The sequence below is a fragment of the Pseudophryne corroboree genome, chromosome 5, assembly GCF_028390025.1.
Source record: "Pseudophryne corroboree isolate aPseCor3 chromosome 5, aPseCor3.hap2, whole genome shotgun sequence".
Classification (NCBI taxonomy): domain Eukaryota; kingdom Metazoa; phylum Chordata; class Amphibia; order Anura; family Myobatrachidae; genus Pseudophryne; species Pseudophryne corroboree.
Genome location: NC_086448.1, coordinates 339,012,484 through 339,039,292, shown reverse-complemented (window position 1 = coordinate 339,039,292; position 26,809 = coordinate 339,012,484). Strand labels below are relative to the sequence as shown.

General features: G+C 44.0%; 1 protein-coding gene across 1 annotated transcript in view; it reads left to right on the top strand.

Moving 5' to 3' along the window:
• PPP1R17 (protein phosphatase 1 regulatory subunit 17) overlaps nucleotides 1-26,809 on the top strand; it is a 70,544-nt gene that overhangs the window by 5,249 nt on the left and 38,486 nt on the right. Inside the window, exon 2 of the mRNA XM_063924897.1 lies at nucleotides 6,000-6,100. Within this exon, the coding sequence (XP_063780967.1) occupies nucleotides 6,022-6,100 (79 nt within the window). The 5' untranslated portion in view covers nucleotides 6,000-6,021. The remainder of the gene's footprint in view (nucleotides 1-5,999; nucleotides 6,101-26,809) is intronic.

Below are 26,809 nucleotides of genomic sequence, written 5' to 3'. Positions count from 1 at the left end.
TACAAATACAACTTGTAGACTGGGATAAATATGACTAAATCAAACCCTCCAACATGACCCCTTTCATCAGGCACAAAATGCTCTTCTCCTGGACTATCTTCTTAATTTATGATTATAGACACCTGTCTGGAAAGTGGAAACACCTTTCTTATCACTTAACTAGTTCAACACAGATGACAACAATCTTATAATATATGATTGCTATCATGTGTGTTGAACTACTTTATTGATAAGAAGTGTTTTTCATAAATTAAGAGGGAAGTCCAGGAGCAGAGAATTTTGCACTTGATGAAGTGTTGGGGGGTCTGATGTATGGCTATCAGGAGAAGTGACACATGAGAGTTCAATACTCTGGAGTAAGTAATGAGATGATTTAGATAGCGATTGACGTATATGTTACCCATGAAGAGCTGGCTACATGTTGTTATTTTACCTACCCATCATGGCTCACAAATAATGATGATGGTAGTGGTGGTGGGGGTGTTTCCAATGCAATTTTAAACATATATTTCAAGTGCAAATTGCATCAATTTCAGCATGACCCTCCTTTGACAATTTCTTATAGACTATTACATATATAGTTTACTGTGTTATATATATATTCTTATTAAATACTTTGTTCTTTACATAGTTGAATGTGCTAACAACAAAATCACACAAAAATTATCAATGGAAATCAAATTTATTAACCCATGGAGGTCTGGATTTGGAGTCACACTCAAAATTTAAGTGGAAAAACACACTACAAGCTGATCCAACTTTGATGTAATGTCCTTAAAACAAGTCAAAATGAGGCTCAGTAGTGTGTGTGGCCTCCACGTGCCTGTATGACCTCCCTACAACGCCTGGGCATGCTCCTGATGAGGTGGTGGTCTGTGGTGCAACGTGGCGTTGGTGGATGGAGCGAGACATGATGTCCCAGATGTGCTCAATTGGATTCAGGTCTGGGGAACGGATGGGCCAGTCCATAGCATCAATGCCTTCGTCTTGCAGGAACTGCTGACACACTCCAGCCACATGAGGTCTAGCATTGTCTTGCATTAGGAGGAACCCAGGGCCAACCGCACCAGCATATGGTCTCACAAGGGGTCTGAGGATCTCATCTCGGTACCTAATGGCAGTCAGGCTACCTCTGGCGAGCACATGGAGGGCTGTGCGGCCCCCCAAAGAAATGCCACCCCACACCATTACTGACCCACTGCCAAACCGGTCATGCTGGAGGATGTTGCAGGCCACAGAACGTTCTCCTTGGCGTCTCCAGACTCCGTCACGTCTGTCACATGTGCTCAGTGAGAACCTGCTTTCATCTGTGAAGAGCACAGGGTGCCAGTGGCGAATTTTCCAATCTTGGTGTTCTCTGGCAAATGCCAAACGTCCTGCACGGTGTTGAGCTGTAAGCACAACCCCCACCTGTGGACGTCGGGCCCTCATACCACCCTCATGGAGTCTGTTTCTGATCGTTTGAGTAGACACATGCACATTTGTGGCTTGCTGGAGTTCATTTTGCAGGGCTTTGGCAGTGCTCCTCCTGTACCTCCTTGCACAAAGGCAGAGGTAGCGGTCCTGCTGCTGGGTTGTTGCCCTCCTACGGCCTCCTCCACGTCTCCTGATGTACTGGCCTGTCTCCTGGTAGTGCCTCCATGCTCTGGACACTATGCTGACAGACACAGCAAACCTTGCCTCAGCTCGCATTGATGTGCCATCCTGGATGAGCTGCTCTACATGAGCCACTTGTGTGGGTTGTAGACTCCGTCTCATGCTACCACTAGAGTGAAAGCACCGCCAGCTTTCAAAAGTGACAAAAACATCAGCCAGAAAGCATAGGAGCTGAGAAGTGGTCTGTGGTCACCACCTGCAGAACAACTCCTTTATTGGGGGTGTCTTGCTAATTGCCTATAATTTCCACCTGTTGTCTATTCCATTTGCACAACAGCATGTGAAATTGATTGTCAATCAGTGGACAGTTTGATTTCACAGAAGTGTGATTGACTTGGAGTTACATTGTGTTGTTTAAGTGTTCCCTTTATTTTTTTGAGCAGTATATATATATATATATATATATGTGTGTGTGTGTGTGTGTGTGTGTGTGTGTGTGTGTGTGTGTATATATATATATATATATATATATATATATATAAAAGAATGAACATTGTATAATGAAATCTAAAAAAAAAACAAATGATACAAAAAAGCCCCCATTACATATGTTCTTATCAGTATAAGGATCTTTGGACTATGAAGCACTACATACTGTATATTTATTTAAAATACTATGAAGGTATCAAGGGGTTTTTAGAGACACACTATAGTGGTTATGTTTTGTTTCAAGACTGAGAAGTGATCCTGTAAGTATCGATGTCTACAGTCTGCAATAGATACCCCAGGATACTCTACTTGAGAGATGTCAATAGAAACATAGAATGTGACGGCAGATAAGAACCACTTGGTCCATCTAGTCTGCCCCTTTTCTATGTTTTCTTTGTAAGGATATTCTTATGTACTAAACACAGTATTCTAGATGAGCCTGTACCAATTAGGAAAGCCAATCCCAAGATTAGAGAGATCCTGAGATTTTGTGTAAAAAACACTGTGATTTGAATTCCTGGGATTGGTGCTGCAGATGTGACCACACCAAGCCGGGCATCTGATGCGACCATGTCAGAAATACACTCTGGCGGCCACTGGAAAGTAATCTTCCAGCAGTAGGCAGGCTCTGGAGGCAGTGCTGGCCTGCAGCCCCCTCAGGTTTCCTGTGTCCACCTCTGATTTATTTATTTATTTATTTATTAACAGTTTCTTATATAGCGCAGCATATTCCGTTGCGCTTTACAATTAGAACAACAGTAATAGAACAAAACTGGGTAAAAACAGACAGACAGAGGTAGGAAGGCCCTGCTCGCAAGCTTACAATCTATATCTCTGATCCCCCACAGCACCCTTATCTATCCCTGGCACAGCATGAGGATCACAGCTATGGCAGCAGGAAGTCTTCCTACAGTACGTCCTCACAGTGCTTGGCTGCCTGCATTTAGACTGTGCAAGGATAGCACCGGGAGACTCCGGCAGCAGAAGCATCAGTTTGTGGCTTAGTAGAGACATGTCATGAGGATTATTCCTTAGGGCACTTGGCAGTGATGGAGAAAATGGGAGAGAAATATCGCATTAGTGTTCACGATCCTATCAGGATCGCTCACAGTCTGATTCTGCTTCTCAGAATCCCTGCAGCCGCACCTCTGCACAAGCACTCCCCTCCAGGAAATGTATGCTGTTAAGGATCCTGTGAATTACTGGATTTGAGATATTCCACATTTCTTACTTTTACTAGTGTAAGTAGTCTGTAGTTGCTAGTCTCTTCCTGCGTTATTTCCCAGTTCTCTGGAATTTCTGTTGTAATACTGACTGATTGAATAATTCTGGTAATGGTGCTACCAACACATCTTTAATCTCTTTTAGTATCCTTGAAAGTATCCCATCTGGGTCTTTAATTTATCCCCTTTAGTTTTGAGAATTTTGTTAGGACTTTCTCCTCTGTAAATGCACTTATTCCTAACTCATTATGACTGTTCTTACAACTTAATTGTCGCCTCTTCCCCTCTCTTTCTGTAGTGAATACTAAGCAAAAATAATTATATGATCTGCTATTGTATTGTCTCCTTTGACCAGTCTCTCACTCTCTGTTCTAAGCCTAATTATCCCTCCACCTGGTTTTCTCCTTTCACTTACTGTATATACTGTACCTAAATAAAAGTTTTGCCCCCTTTACCTACTGACTGGGCCATTTTCTCACTATAGTTTGTGCCTTTGCACGTCTGATTACCTTCTTAGCCTCCTTCCGTCTGAAAATATATCCTCTTTGTCTTCATTATTATAAGTCTGCTTATATTTATTTCCTAAAGGCCATCTTTTTTGCTTTCATTCTAGTTGATACCATTTTGTAAACCAGACTGACTTCCTTTTCCTTGTGGTTTTCCTAACCCTTTTGATACAAAGGTCTGTTGCTTTTAGTATTGCACTCTTTAATTTTTCCCACCTCACCTGCACTTCTTCAAAGTTCCTCCAATCTGCCATTGAATCGCTTACACATCTCTGTAAAATCAACCTTCCTAAAATACAACACCTTTGGTTTTTTTGTGACATGAGTTGATCCCTTTCTTTATAGTAAACCATACTTCCTGATGGTCACTGGATCTAGGTTTTCTCCCACATTTATGTCTGATATTCTGTCAACATTTGTGAATATTATGTCTAATACTAGTACTCAGCCGAACAAAATGACGGAACAACATAACAGTAATGTCAGCGTCAGTGGCTGTGCATGCCAGAACAGAGCAACACATGAATTGCTCCATCGGAAGCCATCTAGTGGCTGTCGGTGCACAAAACACTTGAATATCCCTCACAGAGGTGAGGAGCAGCATTAGCCTTTTAGTATATAGGATTGCATATTTGCGTGGGGATGTAGTCAGGATGCTAGCGGTCAGAATACTGATGCTGGGATCCTGACCGCCAGAATGCCGGCAGCACTGCTACAGTTATTCCCACTCCTGGGTATCCACGACACCCATGGAGTGGAAATAGAACCTCACTCCCCTGTTGGCATTCTGGCAGTCGGGATCCCGGTGTCAGCATTCTGACCGCCGGGATCCCGTACCCAACTCTTTTGTGTCTGGGCTCCCTCACCGATTGCTTGAGGGGTGCTCCCTGCAAGGAATTTAGAAAGTCCCCACTTCTGTTTGATTAAAGTCTCTGATGGCTATTACCTCCCATTTAAAAGCTATTTTATTGATGTCCTGCAACAGTTTCCTTTCCAGTTTTCCCCCTGGCCTGGTGGTTTACATGATCAATGCGAATAATGTCCTTCCCCATTTCTAAGGTCACACAAAGGGCCTCAGTTTTTTGTCAATATTTTATATTAAAGTAGCATTTTTGCTCTTTCTCACATACATTGCTACCCCTCCTCTGATATTTCACATTCAGCCCTATCTAAATAATGTGTAACCCGGTATAGCTATGTCTAGTAATATTTTTCATTGCACCAAGACTCTGTAATAGCCACAATATCCAAATCATCCCATGTTACTTTTGCAATTAGTTCTGGAATTTTATCTCCCTAGCTCATAGCTTTGGCAGACATACAGCTGTAGCCATGCTCATCATCTAACCGCACCCGTTTAGTGCAGATGTAGCCACAATGAGCGTGGCTACATCTCTAGCTCTAAGAGTTTTGTTGGTGCATCTCCTATTCTTAGCCATGTTCAGAAACTTCAGTACATAACCAGACAGGTCAGTACATTACAAAATGTCAATTTGTAATTACCTGGTCTCAGATGTTGTTCAATGTTTGATGTAGTATTCTGAATATGAATATTCATTTAGTGATTCTCACATCAGCTCTATGTATTTAGAAATACAGGTTGAGTATCCCATATCCAAATATTCCAAAATACGTAATATTCCGAAATACAGAATTTTTTGAGTGAGAGTGAGATAGTGAAACTTTTGTTTTCTGATGGCTCAGTGTGCACAAACTTTGTTTAATACACAAAGTTATTAAAGATATTGTATTAAATGACCTTCAGGCTGTGTGTATAAGGTATATATGAAACATAAATAAATTGTGCGAATATACACACACTTTGTTTAATGCACAAAGTTATTAAACATATTGTATTAAATGACCTTCAGGCTGTGTGTATAAGGTGAAACATAAATACATTCTGTGCTTAGACTTGGGTCCCATCACCATGATATCTCATTATGGGATGCAATTATTCCAAAATACGGAATAATCCGATTTCCAAAATACTTCTGGTCCCAAGCATTTTGGATAAGGGATACTCAACCTGTAATACATTTATGAAACTCATATACTCTCATATACTGTATAACTTTAAAATCATGCTTACTTTCATTATGTATTTTACTTTTACTATTTCTTATTTTAAGATTTTCAATACATTGATAAATATTACTTTCCTGTATTTGTGCAATTTTTTCAGAGAGGAAAATACCCTTTCAATTATGTCAACAGGATTTGTGTCGCCACTAGACCTCTCAGAAGACGTATTGGATAAACGAGAACAGCACTGTAAGCTTTTAGGTAAATACCATTATTGGTCATTATGCACTATAATTCATTAGATAAGCTGATGAGTCATCTGGAGTCACACTACAGCACAATGGATGATTCACACTGATGAAATGTAGAAACCTGATCTCTTTTGACTTTTGGTAATAGACATGCCAGATGGGTAGAGAAAGAGTATGGTTTCCCCCCTGGGGTCAGATCTAAGTGTCTGCTTAGGCATATTAACCCCTTCCTGTAATAATTCAATACACAATGTGTAACACAAATGCATCAGGTAATGTCACTTGTGATTTAGCTATCATATTGAACTTGCTTGATAAGTTCCTAATTATAGTTAACTTACTGAACTATTAAAAATGTGATCTTCATTTATTTGTATATAATGTAATTGAGAAATCAGTAATAAAGATTTTAATCCAGGTGTTATAGGGATAAATTTATTTTACCTATTTTATTATATTCTTGCTAATGGTCATTCTAAATCATCAACTTTGAAACCATGTATTGTAGAATATCATTATGTCATTTCCAGGTTTCAATTTATATTGATTGAGTTACATTTTTATTAGGATACTTACCAGCATTGATCTCTTTGGATATCTCCATCCCATTAGTATCATTGGGCCCCAGTTATTAATAACGATGTAGCACCATCTTGGTTTGCCAAACCATTTATGATAAGCCAGATTGCTGTAATGCTGTGTTTGAAGCCAAAGGTTTCTTACAATGTGTCCTCATACATCTTGCCTCAATACGCTACGCAGTGGAGATGTCTAGCGTGAGTGAGCTAACAGCATGGCGTGACAAGAAGTCATCAATTTTTAAACCATTTATTGTATCCTATAATTATGTAATTTCCATTTTTTATTTTGTATAGATTGAGTTACATTCTTATTAGGATGCTGACACCATTGATGTCTTTGGATATCTCCATCCCATTAGTATTAGAGATGTGCACCGGAAATGTTTCAGGTTTTGTGTTTTGGTTTTGGATTCGGTTCCGCGGCCGTGTTTTGGATTCGGACGCGTTTTGGCAAAACCTCCCTGAAAATTTTTTGTCGGATTCGGGTGTGTTTTGGATTCGGGTGTTTTTTTTTAAAAAAACACCTAAAAAACAGCTTAAATCATAGAAGTTGGGGGTAATTTTGATCCCATAGTATTATTAACCTCAATAACCATAATTTCCACTCATTTCCAGTCTATTCTGAACACCTCACAATATTATTTTTAGTCCTAAAATTTGCACCGCAGTCGCTGGATGAGTAAGCTAAGCTACCCAAGTGGGCGGCACAAACATCTGGCCCATCTAGGAGTGGCACTGCAGTGTCAGACAGGATGGCACTTAATAAAAATTAGCCCCAAACATCACATGATGCAAAGATAAATAAAAAAAAGAGGTGCAAGATGGAATTGTCCTTGGGCCCTCCCACCCACCCTTATGTTGTATAAACAGAACATGAACACTTTAACAAACCCATCATTTCAGCGACAGGGTCTGCCACACGACTGTGGCTGAAATGACTGGTTGGTTTGGGCCCCCACCAAAAAAGAAGCAATCAATCTCTCTTTGCACAAACTGGCTCTTCAGAGGCAAGATGTTCACCTCCTCCTCATCGTCCGATTCATCACCCCTTTCACTGTGTACATCCCCCTCCTCACAGATTATTAATTCGTCCCCACTGGAATCCACCATCTCAGGTCTCTGTGTACTTTCTGGAGGCAGTTGCTGGTGAATGTCTCCACGGAGGAATTGATTATAATTCATTTTGATGAACATCATCTTCTCCACATTTTGTGGAAGTAACCTCGTACGCCGATCGCTGACAAGGTGACCGGCTGCACTAAACACTCTTTCGGAGTACACACTGGAGGGGGGGGGGGGCAACCTAGGTAAAATAAAGCCAGTTTGTGCAAGGGCCTCCAAATTTCCTCTTTTTCCTGCCAGTATATGTACGAACTGTCTGACGTACCTACTTGGACTGTCTGACGTACCTACTTGGATGCTGTCACTCATATAATCCTCCACCATTCTTTCAATGGTGAGAGAATCATATGCAGTGACAGTAGACGACATGTCAGTAATCGTTGGCAGGTCCTTCAGTCTGGACCAGATGTCAGCACTCGCTCCAGACTGCCCTGCATCACCGCCAGCGGGTGGGCTCGGAATTCTTAGCCTTTTCCTCGCAGCCCCAGTTGCGGGAGAATGTGAAGGAGGAGCTGTTGACGGGTCACGTTCCGCTTGACTTGACAAGTGTCTCACCAGCAGGTCTTTGAACATGTGCAGATTTGTGTCTGCCGGAAAGAGAGATACAACGTAGGCTTTAAACCAAGGATCGAGCACAGTGGCCAAAATGTAGTGCTCTGATTTCAACAGATTGACCACCCGTGAATCCTGGTTAAGTGAATGAAGGGCTCCATCCACAAGTCCCACATGCCTAGCAGAATCACTCAGTTTTAGCTCCTCCTTCAATCTCTCCAGCTGCTTCTGCAAAAGCCTGATGAGGGGAATGACCTGACTCAGGCTGGCAGTGTCTGAACTTACTTCACGTGTGGCAAGTTCAAAGGGTTGCAGAACCTTGCACAACGTTGAAATCATTCTCCACTGCGCTTGAGTCAGGTGCATTCCCCCTCCTTTGCCTATATCGTAGACAGATGTATAGACTTGAATGACCTTTTGCTGCTCCTCCATCCTCTGAAGCATATAGAGGGTTGAATTCCACCTTGTTACCACCTCTTGCTTCAGATGATGGCGGGGCAGGTTCAGGAGTGTTTGCTGGTGCTCCAGTCTTCGGCACGCGGTGGCTGAATGCCGAAAGTGGCCCACAATTCTTCGGGCCACCGACAGCATCTCTTGCACACCCCTGTCATTTTTTAAATAATTCTGCACCACCAAATTAATTGTATGTGAAAAACATTGGGACGTGCTGGAATTTGCCCACATGTAATGCACGCACAATGGGGGTAATTCCAAGTTGATCGCACCAGGGATTTTGTTAGCAGTTGGGCAAAACCATGCAGGGGAGGCAGATTTAACATGTGCAGAGAGAGTTAGATTTCGGTGTGGTGTGTTCAATCTGCAATCTTATTTGCAGTGTAAAATAAAGCAGCCAGTATTTACCCTGCACAGAAACAAAATAACCCACCCAAATCTAACTTTTTCTGCACATGTTATATCTGCCTCCCCTGCAGTGCACATGCTTTTGCCCAATTACTAAAAAAAATCCTGCTGCGATCAACTTGGAATTACCCCCAATATTGGTGGCGTTGTCCGATGTCACAAATCCCCAGGAGAGTCCAATTGGGGTAAGCCATTCTGCGATGATGTTCCTCAGTTTCTGTAAGAGGTTGTCAGCTGTGTACCTCTTATGGAAAGCGGTGATACAAAGCGTAGCCTGCCTAGGAACGAGTTGGCGTTTGCGAGATGCTGCTACTGGTGCCGCCGCTGCTGTTCTTGCTGCGGGAGGCAATACATCTACCCAGTGGGCTGTCACAGTCATATAGTCCTGAGTCTACCCTGCTCCACTTGTCCACATGTCCGTGGTTAAGTGGACATTGGGTACAACTGCATTTTTTAGGACACTGGTGAGTCTTTTTCTAACGTCTGTGTACATTCTTGGTATCGCCTGCCTAGAGAAGTGGAACCTAGAAGGTATTTGGTACTGGGGGCACACTACCTCAAGAAATTCTCTAATTGCCTGTGAACTAACGGCAGATACCGGACGCACATCTAACACCAACACAGCTGCCAAGGCCTGAGTTATCCGCTTTGCAACAGGATGACTGCTGTGATATTTGGACAGCCAATTGCTTACTGGAAGTAGTACAAGTGGTCTTCCGACTTCCCCTCTGGGATGATGATCGACTCCCAGCAGCAACAACAGCAGAGCCAGGAGCAGTACGCGTTACACTCAAGGATCCATCGGAGGAATCCCAGGCAGGAGAGGACTCGTCAGACTTGCCAGTGATATGGCCTGCAGGACTACTGGCTTTTCTGTCTAAGGAGGAAATTGACTCTGAGGGAGTTGGTGGTGTGGTTTGCAGGAGCTTGGGTACAAGAGGAAGGGATTTAATTGTCAGTGGACTGCTTCCGCTGTCACCCAAAGTTTTTGAACTTGTCAATGACTTCTGATGAATGCGCTCCAGGTGACGTATAAGGGAGGATGTTCCTAGGTGGTTAACGTCCTTACCCCTACTTATTACAGCTTGACAAAGGTAACACACGGCTTGACACCTGTTAAAATAATTCCACACCGAAGAGGTGATTTTTTTTTTGTAATTTGACCAGGCATGTCAATGGCCATATTCATCCCACGGACAACAGGTGTCTCCCCGGGTGCCTGACTTAAACAAACCACCTCACCATCAGAATCCTCCTTGTCAATTTCCTCCTCAGCGCCAGCAACACCCATATCCTCATCCTGGTGTACTTCAAGAGTGACACCTTCAATTTGACTATCAGGAACTGGACTGTGGGTGCTCCTTCCAGCACTTGCAGGGGGCTTGCAAATGGTGGAAGGTGTCACCTCTTCCCGTCCAGTGTTGGGAAGGTCAGGCATCGCAACCGACACAATTGGACTCTCCTTGGGGATTTGTGATTTAGAAGAAAGCACAGTTCTTTGCTGTGCTTTTGCCAGCTTAAGTCTTTTCATTTTTCTTTCGGGAGGATGAGTGCTTCCATTCTCATGTGAAGCTGAACCACTAGCCATGAATATAGGCCAGGGCCTCAGCCGTTCCTTGCCACTCCGTGTCGTAAATGGAATATTGGCAAGGTTACGCTTCTCCTCAGATGCTTTTAATTTAGATTTTTGGGTCATTTTACTGAACTTTAGTTTTTTTGATTTTACATGCTCTCTACTAAGACATTGGGCATCGGCCTTGGCAGACGACGTTGATGGCATTTGAATCGTCTCTGCCAGGACTAGTGCCAGCAGCTTCAGCACGAGGTGGAAGTGGATTTTGATCTTTCCCTATTTTACCCTCCAATTTTTGATCTCCATTTTTTAATGTGTGGAATTATATGACAGTAATATATCAATAGCAATGGCCTACTGTACTGTCTGTACTACTACTGCTGGTCACCAAAATGCTGCACTGTCCTACTATATACTGCTCACAACAATGCAGCACAGATATGGATACTTGAAGTGATACGGAGCTGCAAGATACACCAATGGCCTACTGTACTGTACTACTGTATATGTATACTGCTGGTCACCAACATGCTGCACTGTCCTACTATATACTGCTCACAATAATGCAGCACAGATATGGATAGTATACTTGACACAGAGCTGCAAGATACAGCAATGGCCTACTGTACTGTACTATATATATACTGCTGGTCACCAAAATGCTGCACTGTCCTACTATATACTGCTCACAATAATGCAGCACAGATATGGATAGTATACTTGACACAGAGCTGCAAGATACAGCAATAGCCTACTGTACTGTAATATATGTATACTGCTGGTCACCAAAATGCTGCACTGTCCTACTATATACTGCTCACAATAATGCAGCACAGATATGGATAGTATACTTGACACAGAGCTGCAAGATACAGCAATGGCCTACTGTACTGTACTACTATAATTATATACTGGTGGTCCCCAGTCCCCACAATGCAGCACACTGAGCACAGATATTTGCAGCACACTGAGCACAGATATGGAGCGTTTTCAGGCAGAGAACGTAGATATTTTCAGCACACTGAGCACAGATATTTGCAGCACACTGAGCACAGATATTTGCAGCACACTGAGCACAGATTACGGAGCTTTTCAGGGAGAAAACGCAGCCACGTCCTCTCCGTTCAATCTCCAATGCATGAATAAAAATGGCGGCGACACGCGGCTCTTTATATAGAATACGAATCTCGCGAGAATCCGACAGCGGGATGATGACGTTCGGGCGCGTTCGGGTTAACCGAGCAAGGCGGGAAGATCTGAGGCTGCCTCGGAACCGTGTAAAATAGGTGAAGTTCCGGGGGGTTCGGATCTCGGAGAACCGAACCCACTCATCTCTAATTAGTATCATCTGGCCCCACTCTTATTACTAATGATGTAGCACCATCTCTGTTTGCCAAACCTTTTATGATAAGCCAGATTGCTGTAATGCTGTGTTTGAAGCCAAAGTTTTCTTACAGATGTATCCTCATGCAGTACATCTTGCTTGAATATGCCAGGCAGCGGGAGATGCCTAGTGTGAGTGAGCTGACCGGTCCCATGCAACTCTGTTAGCATTGAGCATTTTTTTTTGCCAAAAATCGTTCTTATTCACATCGCTATGTGAATAGGATGCACAAGCAGACTCTGCATAGGAAATGGGTTGAAAACACTGCAACGTACCATTTAGTTTGCAGATACAGCCCCGGTCGCACACAGAATACAGTCATGCCATATATCATTTTAATAAGCATAAGCTGCTTTTGCATGAAATATTTTGCAGTTGCTATATTGTTACATACACAACCAACCATACGAAACCAACACAAGCATCCAAGTGCCGCCCCTCAAACAAGTGCCTCCCCTAGACTAATGGGAAATTCACTACTGATTATCTGTGTAATAATCTAAGTTAGAATTTGCAGCGTGTTTTTGCAGGAAGAATGCCTGGTAACTATTTAGTTATCTCAAGCAAGCAAGTACTGATGTCACATTTTCCGTCTTGTGTAGATTTACTACTGATTTCTATGACATTATGGGAGAAATATGCAGTATCTGGCAGGCAGGCTGCCACAAAGACAATCTTTTACTCACTATTCTTATTTCTAAAGAGAGCTCAGGTTCAGATACAGTCAGGACCAGAGGCGTGAGAGGGGAAGAGCGGGTACTAATTTCCTGGGCTTATTGAAGAGGCCCAGCGGGGGCCTGTGTCAGCTACTATCGTCCTTCTCCTGTGCAGCTGCCAGCGCCCTACTAAGCAGCCACCTTTGCCCCATTTGCAGCGCCTTTATGACTCAGATCTTACTATTTTTTTCTGTTTTTCTCTAGCATCTATAAGGGATATTGGGGACATATTAGTACGATGGGGTATAGACGGGTCCAAAGGCAGTGTACTTTAAATTTCTTCCACTGGTTGTGCTGGCTCCTCCCCTCTATGCCCCCTCACACAGGCAGTTAAGAAAAAAGTGCCCTCAGGAGAGGATGTACACTCTGCAACTCCAGAGTTTTTCTTCAATTTATTTTAAACTTTAGTTTATTTCAGTATGCTGTTTAGGCAACAGCAAACCTGCACTGTGGGAGTTGGGGGGAGGGGGGGGGCTGTCACCGGGCTCATGAGGTGCAGAGCAGCTTCCACGCTGCAGGACCACTGTCCTGTTTGTTCAGCGGGGCATGGCGCCTTGGCTGTTGCAGCCGCAGTATGCTGCACACCCCTAACCCCATGGGTGAGGCGTACGGGTCCCTCGGGGGGACCTGCTGTAGCCCCTGCGTGAGACTGGCTGGCGGTTTTGTACCAAACATTTATGTGAGGCTACAACACGTATTGGAGACATAGCCAGTATAAAGATAATCAGTAGCTCTGGCACCATTATGGGGGGCGGAGTTACATCAGAGTGGGCTCAGCAGCATTTTGGCACCTTCCTCTGCATAAGCAGCAGCAGCCTCATACAGCTCCTCCAAACGGCACACGCTGGATCACTGGTTTCGGGTGTAGAAGGGGAGAGCCGCTATTAGTGCACAGTATATCATTCCTCTGAAGGAATTATTGTACAGACAGTATTACTGTGCTATGTAAATATATAAAACGCTGACAGCCTCACTGGGGCTCTACAGTGTTGTGTGCACTGATGTCCTCTCTTCCCATTCTCCTCTCACATGCAATAGGGCAGGCTTGTATTGTAATCAGTCCGTGTTGTATGTATATTGTATCTGTTATTCATAATGGTAAAACAGAAATTATGCAGTGTATGTACTTCCAGATACTCCCCTGTCTTATTTGGCTCCATTTCATGTGAGCAATGTAGTCAGTCATCACAAAAAGCTGATAACAATGTGGGGGAGAGTCAAGAGCCCTCCTGGCTGGGGGCTATAAAAGATATGATGTGTGATATGTCATCTCAACTCACTGCCAATGCCAACAAAACACAAGAACTGCAACAAGCAGTAGCTAACCTAGGGGGTCATTCCGAGTTGTTCGCTCGGTAAAAATCTTCGCATCGCAGCGATTTTCCGCTTAATGCGCATGCGCAATGTCCGCACTGCGACTGCGCCAAGTAAATTTGCTATGCAGTTAGGATTTTTACTCACAGCTTTTTCATCGTGCTGGCGATCGTAATGTGATTGACAGGAAATGGGTGTTACTGGGCGGAAACAGGCCGTTTTATGGGCGTGTGGGAAAAAACGCTACCGTTTCCGGAAAAAACGCAGGAGTGGCCGGAGAAACGGGGGAGTGTCTGGGCGAACGCTGGGTGTGTTTGTGACGTCAAACCAGGAACGACAAGCACTGAAATGATCGCAGATGCCGAGTAAGTCTGGAGCTACTCAGAAACTGCTACGAGGTGTGTAATCGCAATATTGCGAATACATCGTTCGCAATTTTAAGATGCTAAGATTCACTCCCAGTAGGCGGCGGCTTAGCATGAGCAAATCTGCTAAAATCCGCTTGCGAGCGAACAACTCGGAATGACCCCCCTAGTTGCCAAGGTTGATGTTCCCCATCCCCCCTGTCTAATATGGGTGCACAAAAACGTGCTTTACCTGCAATCCTATCAGATACTGATGATGATGTATAGGATGATGGGGATGATGTGCATCCCATTAGTGGGGATTCCACCCCTACTCACGGTATTGAACCCCTCATTTTGGCTATATGGGATGTGTTAAAGCTCCCCCTGGAGGACGCTACTAATCAGCAGTCGTTTTTCCTCCCACAAGACAAACTGACAGTCACATTTCCTGATTCCAATTGGATGAATTATTTAACTTAGCCTGGAAAAATCCAGATAAAAAATATCAGGTGTCCAAAAGGTTTTTGCATACCTTCCCCTTTGCCCCTGAAGGCAGGAAATTCTGGGAAGAATTTTCAGCAGTAAATGTCTCAGTCTGTCGCCTCTCTAAAAAGGTGGTGCTCCCAGCTCCGGGCTCCTTTGTGGTAAAGGACCCTGGGGATAGGAAAATCTGTCTACACTGCTGCAGGTGTAGCTCAAAGACCAGTCATTGCTGGTTGCCGGATGACACATGCAATTCATACGTGGGCTACTCAAATTCAGGAGGGTCTTTCGGGTGATACCTGTATGACCTTAGTTACTACCGTAACTTTCCTAAAACATATTCAGGACACGGAAAGAGTCCTCTGTGACTCCCTTAAAGAGATTGGTAATGTTAATGCTAGGACTACTGCTATGGCTGTGTCTGTATGCAGAGCCATATGGTTGTGTCAGGGATTGCAGATGCTGACTCCAAATGTAATGTGGAATCTCTTCCCTTCACAGGTGAATGGCTCTTTGGAGGTGAATTGGACGCATGGATCTCCAACTACTGCTGGGAAATACACGTTTCTCCCTTCAGGGGCTCTGCCGGCTAGGCTTGCCTACCCGGGACCGTCTACTCAGTCCTATCGGTCCACCAGATTTCAATCTAGGGCCATGGGTACCTCCAATGCATCTAGAAGCTCCAGAGGTAAGCCTAAAAAAACAGCCGTTGCCGGCTCTCAGGAACAGAGCACCAGTTCAGCTTCCACAAAAACTTCGGCATGACGGCGCCCACCCAACCCGAGGGGATATTGTGGTGGGAGCTTGGTTATGTCACTACAGCCACATCTGGGACGGTTCCTGCCAAGATGCCTGGGTACGGGACCTTATCTCTCAGGGTTACAAGCTGGAGTTCGATAGTGCTCCTCCCCAACAGTTTTTCAAATCAAGCTTGCCAGCTTTGGAAAATATGCATGTTTCGCTACTACTGGCCATCGACAAGTTGGCTCAGTCTCAAGTCATTATTCCAGTACCCCTGCTACAGCAAGGATAAGGTTACTACTCCAGTCTGTTCGTAGTGCCAAAACCAGATGGGTCTGTGAGACCCATTTTGAATCTGAAGTCCTTGAATCCTTACCTGAAGGTTTTCAAATTCAAGATAGAATCTTTGAGAGTGGTGATCTTAGGCTTGGAACAACAGGAATTTCTAGTGCCCCTGGATATCAAGGACGCTTACCTCCATATCCCAATTTGATCTCATCAGGCCTATCTGCGAACCGCCCTACTGAATGATCACTACCAGTTTCAGGCATTACCCTTCGGCCTGTCTACAGCTCCGAGGGTGTTCACGTAGGTGATGGCGGAAATGATGTTTCAGCTCAGAGTCCAGGGGGTCAACATTGTCCCTTACCTGGACGATCTCCTGATAAAAGCTAGTTCTAGAGAACTTCTACTGTTCCATATAGATCGCACTATTCAAATTCTGTCTCACCACGGGTGGATCCTCAATCTACAGAAGTCCCATCTGGAGCCGCCTCAACGGCTCCTGTTTCTGGGTATGCTACTAAATACTGTAGCTCAGAGAGTGTTCCTCCCAGAGGACAAAGTGAGAACACTTAAAAAAATGGTTCGCATGGTTCTCCGACCTGCTCGAGTTTCCATTCATCTCTGTATAAAATTGTTGGGAAAGATGGTGGCCTCGCTCGAGGCGATACAGTTCGGAAGGTTCCATGCCAGACCCTTCCAGCTGGATATCCTGAACAAGTGGTCCGGTTCACAGCTTCAGATGCACCGGATGATTCGGCTGTCACCCCAGGCCAGGGTTTCACTCCGGTGATGGCTACAGTCTTCCAATCTGCTGGAGGGTCGACACTTAAGGATTCAGGATTGTATTCTCCTCACGTTAGATGCGTGTCTGAGAGGATGGGGAGCTGTCACACAGGGGGCGCAGTTCCAGGGCAGGTGGTCTTCCCAAGAGGCCCTACTTCCGATCAACATACTGGAACTTCGGGCTATCTACAATGCTCTGATTCAGGCCTCCCCTCTACTCTGGGATCAGGCGATTCAGGTTCAGTCGGACAACTCCACGACAGTGGCGTACATCAATCGACAAGGAGGGACAAAAAGCAAGGCCTGCATGCGAGAAGTGTCAAAAATACTTCTCTGGGCGGAAAGAAATGCAAGAACACTGTCTGCAATTTTCATTCCAGGAATGGACAACTGGAAAGCGGACTTCCTGAGTTGCCACGGTCTCCACCCGGGGGAGTGGGGATTACACCCTCAGGTGTTTCAACAGATCGTGAACAGGTGGGGATGCCTAGAGATCGACATGATGGCGTCTCGCCTCAACAAGAAGCTTCGCTGCTACTGCTCGCAAACCAGAGACCCTCAGGCGAGCGCAGTGGATGCGCTGATGTCGCCCTGGCCTTACCAGCTGGTCTACCTATTTCCTCCGATTCCATTGATCCAAAGGGTGCTCAAGCGGATCAGACATCACGGAGTACAAGCAACCCTTCTTGCACCGGATTGGCCCTGGAGAGCGTGGTACGCGGCTCTTCTGGATATGTCCATAGAAGACCCTTGGCCGCTGCCACTAAGAAAGGATCTTCTTCAGCAAAGAACGTTCATCTACCCGGACTTACGGCTGCTTCGTTTGACGGCATGGAAGTTGAGCGGAACATCCTAGCTCACAAAGCGCTTTCCAAAAAGGTCATTGCCACTATGGTGCAAGACAGAAAACCTGTGATGTCAAAACACTACCATCATATCTGGCGTAGATATGTCTATTGGTGCGAGTAATGCACATATTCATCTGCAGAATTCCACTTGGGAAGATTCTTTCGTTTCCTGCAGCCTGGAGTGGATAAAGGCTTACGTCTTGGATCCATTAAGTTCCAAATTTCAGCTCTTTCCGTCTTCTTCCAGAAGAAGTTGGCTATCCTGCCAGAAGTTCAGACCTTCTTGCAAGGGGTGCTTCACATACAACCTCCGTTTGTGCCGCCTACGGCACCATGGGATTTGGATGTGTTATGTTTTCTACAGTCCTCCTGGTTTGAACCTCTGATGACGGTAGAAGACAAGTACCTCACGTGGAAGACGGTGATGTTAATGGCCCTGACTTCTGCTCGACGTGTTTCAGAATTGGGTGCCTTATCGTGTTAAAGTCCCTACTTGGTCTTTTATGAGGACAGAGCGGAGCTCAGTACTACACAGCAGTTCTTGCCGAAGGCGGTCTCCGCGTTTCACTTGAATCAACCTATTGTGATTCCATCCAGTTCTGGCACTTCTGCCCCTCTGGAGGCATTGGATGCAGTGCGAGCCTTAAAGATCTATGTCAAGCGCACAGCTCGGGTCAGAAAGACGGATTCCTTGTTCGGGCTCTATGATGCACAGAAAAAGGGTTGTCCTGCTTCAAAGCAGTCCATTTGCTCGTTGGATTCAGCTTACTATCCAACAGGCCTATGTGTCGGCAGCCTTACCTGTTCCTAAGTCTCTGAAGGCCCACTCTACAAGATCGGTGGGCTCTTCCTGGGTGGCTGCCCATGGAGTCTCGGCCTTGCAACTATGCCGAGCTGCTACCTGGTCGGGGAAGAACACCTTTGTGAAGTTCTCCAAATTTAATACCCTGGCCATAGAGGATACCCCATTTTGCTGCAAAGTGGATTCGTTATAAGCTTTAATCTTAAAAATGAGCGTTCCCCTGTACAGTTGATCACCATCATGCACATTACCACTCTGATTGCGATTTCAACATTGGGAAACACAAATTTCAAGTTGTCCGAAATTAGTTTGCTGTACAATACAGGGAGAGTCTCACATATTTCATCAAGAACCATGTAGTGCTTGAGATGCCTGCATTCATTTAGAAGTGCAGCATAATCAAGGTCTTTGTCATAGACATTAGCCAGATGCATACACGTTTTGTTTAGCTCTTCAGAACCAATTGTTTTCAATTGTGCGAAGAAGAAAAACAGATTTCCAGTCCACGAATAAGCTTCTGCACATTTTGTCAGCTCAGAGTACAAAGAGTCCAGAAAAGGGATGAATGTTTCCACCTTGAATTTTACACTTTTGTTTAGAAGTATTTCTTCTCCTGATCCATCATATCTATTCAGAAAAACACTTTGCTTTCGTTCCCACTTCTTCACATCGCTATAATCCGAATCAGCACACCTACTCCTGGCCTTCAGTTCATATTCACTGAATGTATCTCTAATTTTCTGAAGATAAGTTTTCAGAGACTCAAGAAGATTCATGGCAGCAAGTATATTCACATCTTTAGACTGCAGGAACTTGTTTTGTTAAATCTTTTGAGAATGTCGTGTCACAAATCATTTGAAAAATTGTTGACGTATTCTCCATTCTCTCACTTAATCCTTCTGCCTCTTGCCTTGTGTTCACTTCTTGATTAGTGTCAGCGGATAAAGAATTCAGAGCATCTTTCATTTTTTTGAAGCCTTCATGCAGAGCATGGACAGCATGAAAATGTGATAACCATCTTGTGTCAGATAGACGCTTGACCACAACATGATCTTTTCCTAAAGATGATGACAGAACATTCCATCGATGTGTAGAAGCCGAGAAAAAGGAATACAAACGCTGAACAAAGTCAAAGAATGAGATGACCTGTAGAGAACACTCTGCCACTTGTACTGCCACCAAGTTCAGACTGTGTCCAGCACAGGGGACATACAGATGGAGCCACGCTAATCGTGGCCCCATCTGAGCCCAGCGTGCCTGCCTAGTCGCACCTATCGCTGTGAATGACACACGCGTGCGTGTGAAATGCGCCCGCGCCCCTTTCACATCAATGGGAGTGTCTCTGTCCACTCCCGTAGCGGGATCAGTCGCCTAGTCCCGCTGGAAGTGCACGTCTGCGATGGAGCCGCACTAGATGAGCACGACTCTGTAAATGGCCAACTCATTCAGTTGACGGAAACGTGCTTGCAATCCAGTATAGCATCCAGACATATTTGAGGCATTGTCGTACGACTGACCACGGCAGTTTGATGCTGGAATTTTGTTCTCTTTCAGGAAATCTAGAACAGTGTCTGTTAGATTCTTTGGTCCATGAGAAAAGATTGGGATGAACTTGACAAAACGCTCAACTGGCTCACATCCTCTAATGTACCGTATTGTGAATGTCAGTTGATCAATGTGTGAGATGTCTGGAGTGGAATCCACACTTATTGAATAGTACTTAGACTCTTTTATTTCTTCCAAAATTACAGAAAGAACATATTGTCTCATTAATTCTATAAATTCCTTACAAATGTTTGCAGATAGATACAATGGTTTCCCCATTCCAGTATTTCCATACAGTTTGAGATGCTCTTCCAAAAAAGGGTCAAATTCACTCAAAAGCTTTAGAATACCTAAATAGTTTCCATTGTTTGTCGACCCAATACTTTGATTCTCTCCACGAAAATGCCAAACCTCTGGAGGCAAGAAAGCGAATTACCGACACCACACGTGTCAACACTTTATTCTAATACTCCTGCTCTGAATGGTGTTATTTGATTAATAAAGAATCTACGCATCTACTTTCTTTATGCCTCAATCCAATATGCAATCATACACTTGTGATGTTCTTCTCCATTTTCATGATCTATAATAAGACTGCAGTGCTTCCAATCTGTAAATCCATATGTAGCAAGTGGAGATTCTTTATTGGACAATAGGCGACATGCAAAGTGTCACAAACAGAAAATTGTATATATATACAGATGGCAGCGCTACTAATGAAGTGATTGGATTCTAAACAATAATGTCTTGAAATTTATAACAATTTATTATATTAAAAACAATATAACCATTAAAAACAATTATGGCTCTCCTCACAAATAATTAGTATACATGTACACACCACTTCCAATATAATTCTGTATTAATCCTAAGACCATTAAGTGTCTGTTCCTATATAATGTACCCAAGAGTGTCCACTAGTCCATAGAGGGTATATTTTGTATGTATATCTCGCAGCACAGTTCGGTTAGTATATATTTACCGATCACCACTTTAGAGGATCCATGTTATGCTTGTAATGTCCTCATTGAGAATGGTGAGTTGCTGGGATCGTCCTCTTATTGATGTGCAGCGGACTGATTGTGGATCCGAGGGTTGGTTCAGACACGTGTAGATGGTCTCCAAGGAAAAATTGTAACAAGAAGTGGTGTATGGCAGGGGTCCTGACGCGTTTCGCTGCTCCCCAAAACGAATTGCAGCTTTATCGAAGGATCACAAACAACCTTGGGATGGGGAATAGAGTAGCCATTCACGTTTTGTATTTGAATACACTCCTTGATAAATACCTTATCTGAGTTTGTTCTCTTCTATCTCTTTTGTACACTTGGCCTGAGTTTGAAAGGTTGCAACCATGATTCTGACATGATGCTGGCCCACTACGAATCCAGTAATCCACTGTTCTAGTATTCTTAATGTCCCATAGTCCGGGATCCGTGACATGAATCACACTCTTGTTACCCTGCTCTGCCATTGTAGATTTGTGTATTTCTTCTTGTGGAATGTCCCCAGCAGCAGAAGCAGGTAATGGAATGTCTGGAACTGGATGACTGGACACAGCAGTGGATGTAGATGGTGATGCTGTATTTAGAGGAGCAGCACTAGTAGCTATGTCTTCTTGTGGAATTCCCCCAGCAGCAGGAATAAGTATGTCTAGAACTGGATGTAGGAGTGGATGTAGATGGTGATGCTGTATTTAGAGGAGCAGCACTAGTAGCTATTTCTTCTTGTGGAATGTCACCAGCAGCAGGAGCAGGTAATGGAATGTCTGGAACTGGATGCAGGAGTGGATGTAGATTGTGATGCTGTATTTAGAGGAGCAGCACTAGTAGCTATTTCTTCTTGTGGAATGTCCCAGCAGCAGGAGCAGGTAATGGAATGTCTGGAACTGGATGCAGGAGTGGATGTAGATGGTGATGCTGTATTTAGAAGAGCAGCATTAGTAGCTATTCGGTGGAATGCCCCCAGCAGCAGGAGCAGGTAATGGAATGTCTGGAACTGGATGCAGGAGTGGATGTAGATGGTGATGCTGTATTTAGAAGAGCCGCACTAGTAGCTGTTTAGTCTTGTGGAATGTCACCAGCAGCAGGAGCAGGTAATGGAATGTCTGGAACTGGATGCAGGAGTGGATGTAGATGGTGATGCTGTATTTAGAAGAGCCGCACTAGTAGCTGTTTAGTCTTGTGGAATGTCACCAGCAGCAGGAGCAGGTAATGGAATGTCTGGAACTGGATGTAGGAGTGGATGTAGATTGTGATGCTGTAGTTAGTGGAGCAGCATTAGTAGCTATTTCTTCTTGTGGAATGTCCCAGCAGCAGGAGCAGGTAATGGAATGTCTGGAACTGGATACAGGAGTGGATGTAGATGGTGATGCTGTATTTAGAGGAGGAGCACTAGTAGCTGATGTTGCACCTGGGATGATCCAAGATGTTAACTTTGGAAGTTTGCTAATTTTCTGCTTCTCATCTTCAGCTTGTTTCCTCTTCTGTGCTCCACTCATATGTATTTAGAAGAGCAGCACTAGTAGCTGTTATAGTCTTGTGGAATGTCCCCAGCAGTAGGAGCAGGTAATGGAATGTCTGGAACTGGATGCAGTAGTGGATGTAGATGGTGATGCTGTATTTAGAAGAGCAGCACTAGTAGCTATTCGGTGGAATGCCCCCAGCAGCAGGAGCAGGTAATGGAATGTCTGGAACTGGATGCTGGAGTGGATGTAGATGGTGATTCTGTATTTAGAAGAGCAGCACTAGTAGCTGTTTAGTCTTGTGGAATGTCCCCAGCAGTAGGAGCAGGTAATGGAATGTCTGGAACTGGATGCAGGAGTGGATGTAGATGGTGATGCTGTATTTAGAGAAGCAGCATTAGTAGCTATTTCTTCTTGTGGAATGCCCCCAGCAGCAGGAACAGGTACAGTAGGTCTAGAACTGGATGCAGGAGTGGATGTAGATTGTGATGTTTTATTTAGAGGAGTAGCATTAGTAGCTATTTCTTCTTGTGTAATGTCCCAGCAGCAGGAACAGGTAATGGAATGTCTGGAACTGGATGCAGGAGTGGATGTAGATGGTGATGCTGTATTTAGAGGAGGAGCACTAGTAGCTGATGTTGCACCTGGGATAATCCAAGATGTTAACTTTGGAAGTTTGCTAATTTTCTGTGTCTCATCTTCAGCTTGTTTCCTCTTCTGTGCTCCACTCATAGAATTACGCTTCATTTTTATGTGGCAGTGCCGCTTCTGGCCAATATACAGCTGGATCTAAATCTACAGTTTATTGTGAAAGAGAGGAAAACAACCTATGCTATTTTTAGTCTACCTTGTAGCTTTAGAGGTCTATTTATCTTTAAATATTTGCTGCATATTCCCCCAAAACACCCTGAAGATGACATTAGCCGCAGTAGCCTATGGACTAAACTTTGCAAAATTTACAAAGAGAGGGTTCCCCTGGCAATGGCCACCACACATGCCTGGTTAGTAGACTACACGTGCACTAATCCTGATAGGGGAGTAAAGAGACCTCTGATAGTCACATCATTCAGTGCACATTGCGTCTCTGAGTGTGCTCTTTCATACATTCGGACGGAATTATCACATACTGCAGTGCGATTTTTGGTGCTAATATCCCATCCAGATTGCATTAAGAATGTGAATTTTGAAATATGGGACACACAATCTTAACACACATAAAAGTTGTAAAAAAAGTTAATCGCAAAAACGTATGCAAACAGTTTGTACTACCTACCGCCTTTTATTTCTGCTATTCAAATGTTACAAAGTAAGCCTAACTTTGTTCTGTAGCATTTGTGGAACTACAAATCCCAACAAGCAAGACACCTGGATGCTGGGATTTGCCGTTTACAAGTACCTGACTGATGCAGATTGCCTAACCTGCACTATATATGATAAATTCAATCTGTCACAGATAAGACATTAGGTGGTATATTTACTAACATTCGTATTTGTAGGGATTTGGTGGGAGATTAAACACGAATGACATCGGTTGTGTGAATTTGCAACTTTTTGTTTTTTTTTACGTGTCATTTACTAAGCTGTCATATTCTGCATGGGAGTGATTAGTAAAACACTGCCGGATTTAACACAATTAATCCCGGCCGGATCAGTGTGATACGTGCAGGGCTTCATTGTGTACATTAAATGAAGTGTGGAAAGTATTAAAAATCACAAAAAAATTTGCGTGGGATTCCACCTCCTAAGCATAACCAGGCGCAGAGCCCGGTGCTGGTTGTTTAAATATGGGGGATCCCCAGTCACTTTTCCCCCTATATTTTTACAACCAGGACTGGCTCAAAGAGCCCGAGGCTGGTTATGCTTAGGAGGGGGGACCCCATGCAATTTTTGGGGGGATTTGTAACCCATTCACACCCCTTCCCCCTGATAAGCATGCAGGGATCTCACTGATCCGTGCATGCCTATCAGAATACGGCTAAAAAAAGCAGTTCTATTTGAAAACTGCTTTATTTTTACGAATTGTAACATTTACCGGCAGTGTTTGGCTATTGCCGGCAGTGATTGTCAACATGAATTGTTAGTAAATTACCGAGTTGTATAAAATAACAGGCGTGTTTGACCGATGGTGTATTCATTCGTATTTTTTTTCTCTGCCCTCAAAAAAAATTACGAATGCCCTCATCACTGCCGAGTTTTGTGTTTAGTAAATTGCCATGATGACTTGCCATGATGACACTTTGAACAAAAAACACAAAATCGGCCAAAATCGGGAGCTTAGTAAATATACCCCTAGGTGAGGTGTTATTTAACAAAACAAACTGCATTTTTAATTGACAATACTTTATGAAACCAAAATATATCTATGTTCTGTATTGTGATCCTGTAATAAATATATATGTGTGTATCTTCCCATTGTACAGTGCCAGGGAATATGATGGTATGGAGTAATAGTGTAAATGAGAGGTCCGGGAAATGAATAGAGGTGGTTGGAACATGGGGAAATACAGTAACTGAGCAATTGGAGTAGTTAGGGAAGCAGAGAGGAGTGTGGGATGAGTGTCATGTTAATGCATACAAAATCCCAGACTTCGCTTTAAAGAAATATGTGGGAGGAAACCATACTGTTGAAAACGTATTTCAGGGAGATTGTGAAAGCAACACCTATAAGCGCAGTGTTAAAGCAGACGTGTACTGAGAGACGGCTATAAAAATGACTGAGATCCAAATGTAAATGAACCCTAAAGCAGTTGGTAAGTTCTACTTGCTGATGTAAAGACTGATGCTGTCCAGGGCTTGCTCGTGTATTGTGTTTTACAAGAGGTTCCATATACTGCAAGTGACCACGAGAAACCTTATTTGAAAATGCATGTAGCCATAGGGATCATTGTGCCTTAAGTTATAACCAATACAGGGAAATGGTACTGATGATCCCATTTGAAAGTATGTTTCGCTGACTTATTTTCTTGCCCCAAGTACATAATGACTACATAATGGGGGAAGGTCAGGGAGATTGCTGCTATTTCAAGGAGACTCCCTGACAATCAGGGAGAGTTGGCAAGTATGGCAGAAACTAATATGATGATGTTACTGGACTTGGGGGAAATAAACATTAAGAAGTTGCTGGGAGCTGTAAGGCATTATTAGGAAACAGCTGGGATAAAATGGAATGGACAGTAATAATGTAGCACAGGGGAGCAAATGAGAGGAGAGCACACAGGGGAAGGAAAAGCGACATGGGAACCACTTGGGGAAGAACAGACATAGGGTAGCACGCATGAGGAGAGAAGAGGAGCAGATGAGGGAGGAATAGAGATGGGGAGCACATAGGGGAAAGAAAGAGACATGAGAACCACTAGGGAAAGAACAGACATAGCATGCATGAAGAGAACACCCTTGAGACAACACAATAGTGGTCCCCAGTTTGCAGCCGTGGTCCCCAGTACCTGCTCTTCTCTGCAGCCCACTGTCAGATGAATTACTATCATGGTAATACAAATAATGCCTTCTATGTTTATACTCTAAGCTACATATTCTGCTGTTGCCTGTTATGTGGCATTATTTTCATTGTTTGTAAGCAGTGTACATTCACATTCACAGTGTACATGACAATTACCGCTGCATGTACATTATTATACCCCCAAAACCATACAGTGGGCAATGGGTTTTGTATAGGAGAAAAGTTTACACATCAACATAACTAACAGTGTATATATAACACCTTTCTTTTAGGTAGAATAAGTGAATAGACAGAGGTGCAGTTATCAGTCCGCCATGTGAGGGGACAGCGAGGGTGTGTGAGGAGATGTTACTATGACGCTGATCTCCTGTTCACCAAGCACAGATAAGACATGGAGAGTAATACAATGGGGAAGAAGAAGGTAATACTGTAGGCATGTACAGTGGAGGTCTGGCAAACAACGGAAAAAGACCCAGGCTATTCTAATAACTGTTACCGGTTCAGTATGATTTACCGGTGGACTGGATTCCCGCAGTCAGAATACTGACGCTGGCATCCCGATAGTTAAGAATGTTGCTCCCTCTACCCTACCCCTGAACCCTCCCTTTCTGCAGCCTAACCCTAACCTCCCCACTTGGTGCCTGACCCTAACTTCCCCTCTTTGGTGACTAAACCTAACTCCTCCCAGCCCCACAGCATAACCCTCCCCCCTTAGTGCCTAAACGTAACCTCCACCCCTGGTTGTGCCTAACCCAAATACCCCCTTCCTGCAGCCTAACCCTAACCTCTAACCTCCCACATCCTAAACCTAACACCTCCCCAGCCCTAACCCTAAAACACCGCTATACTTACGTTCTTGATCCA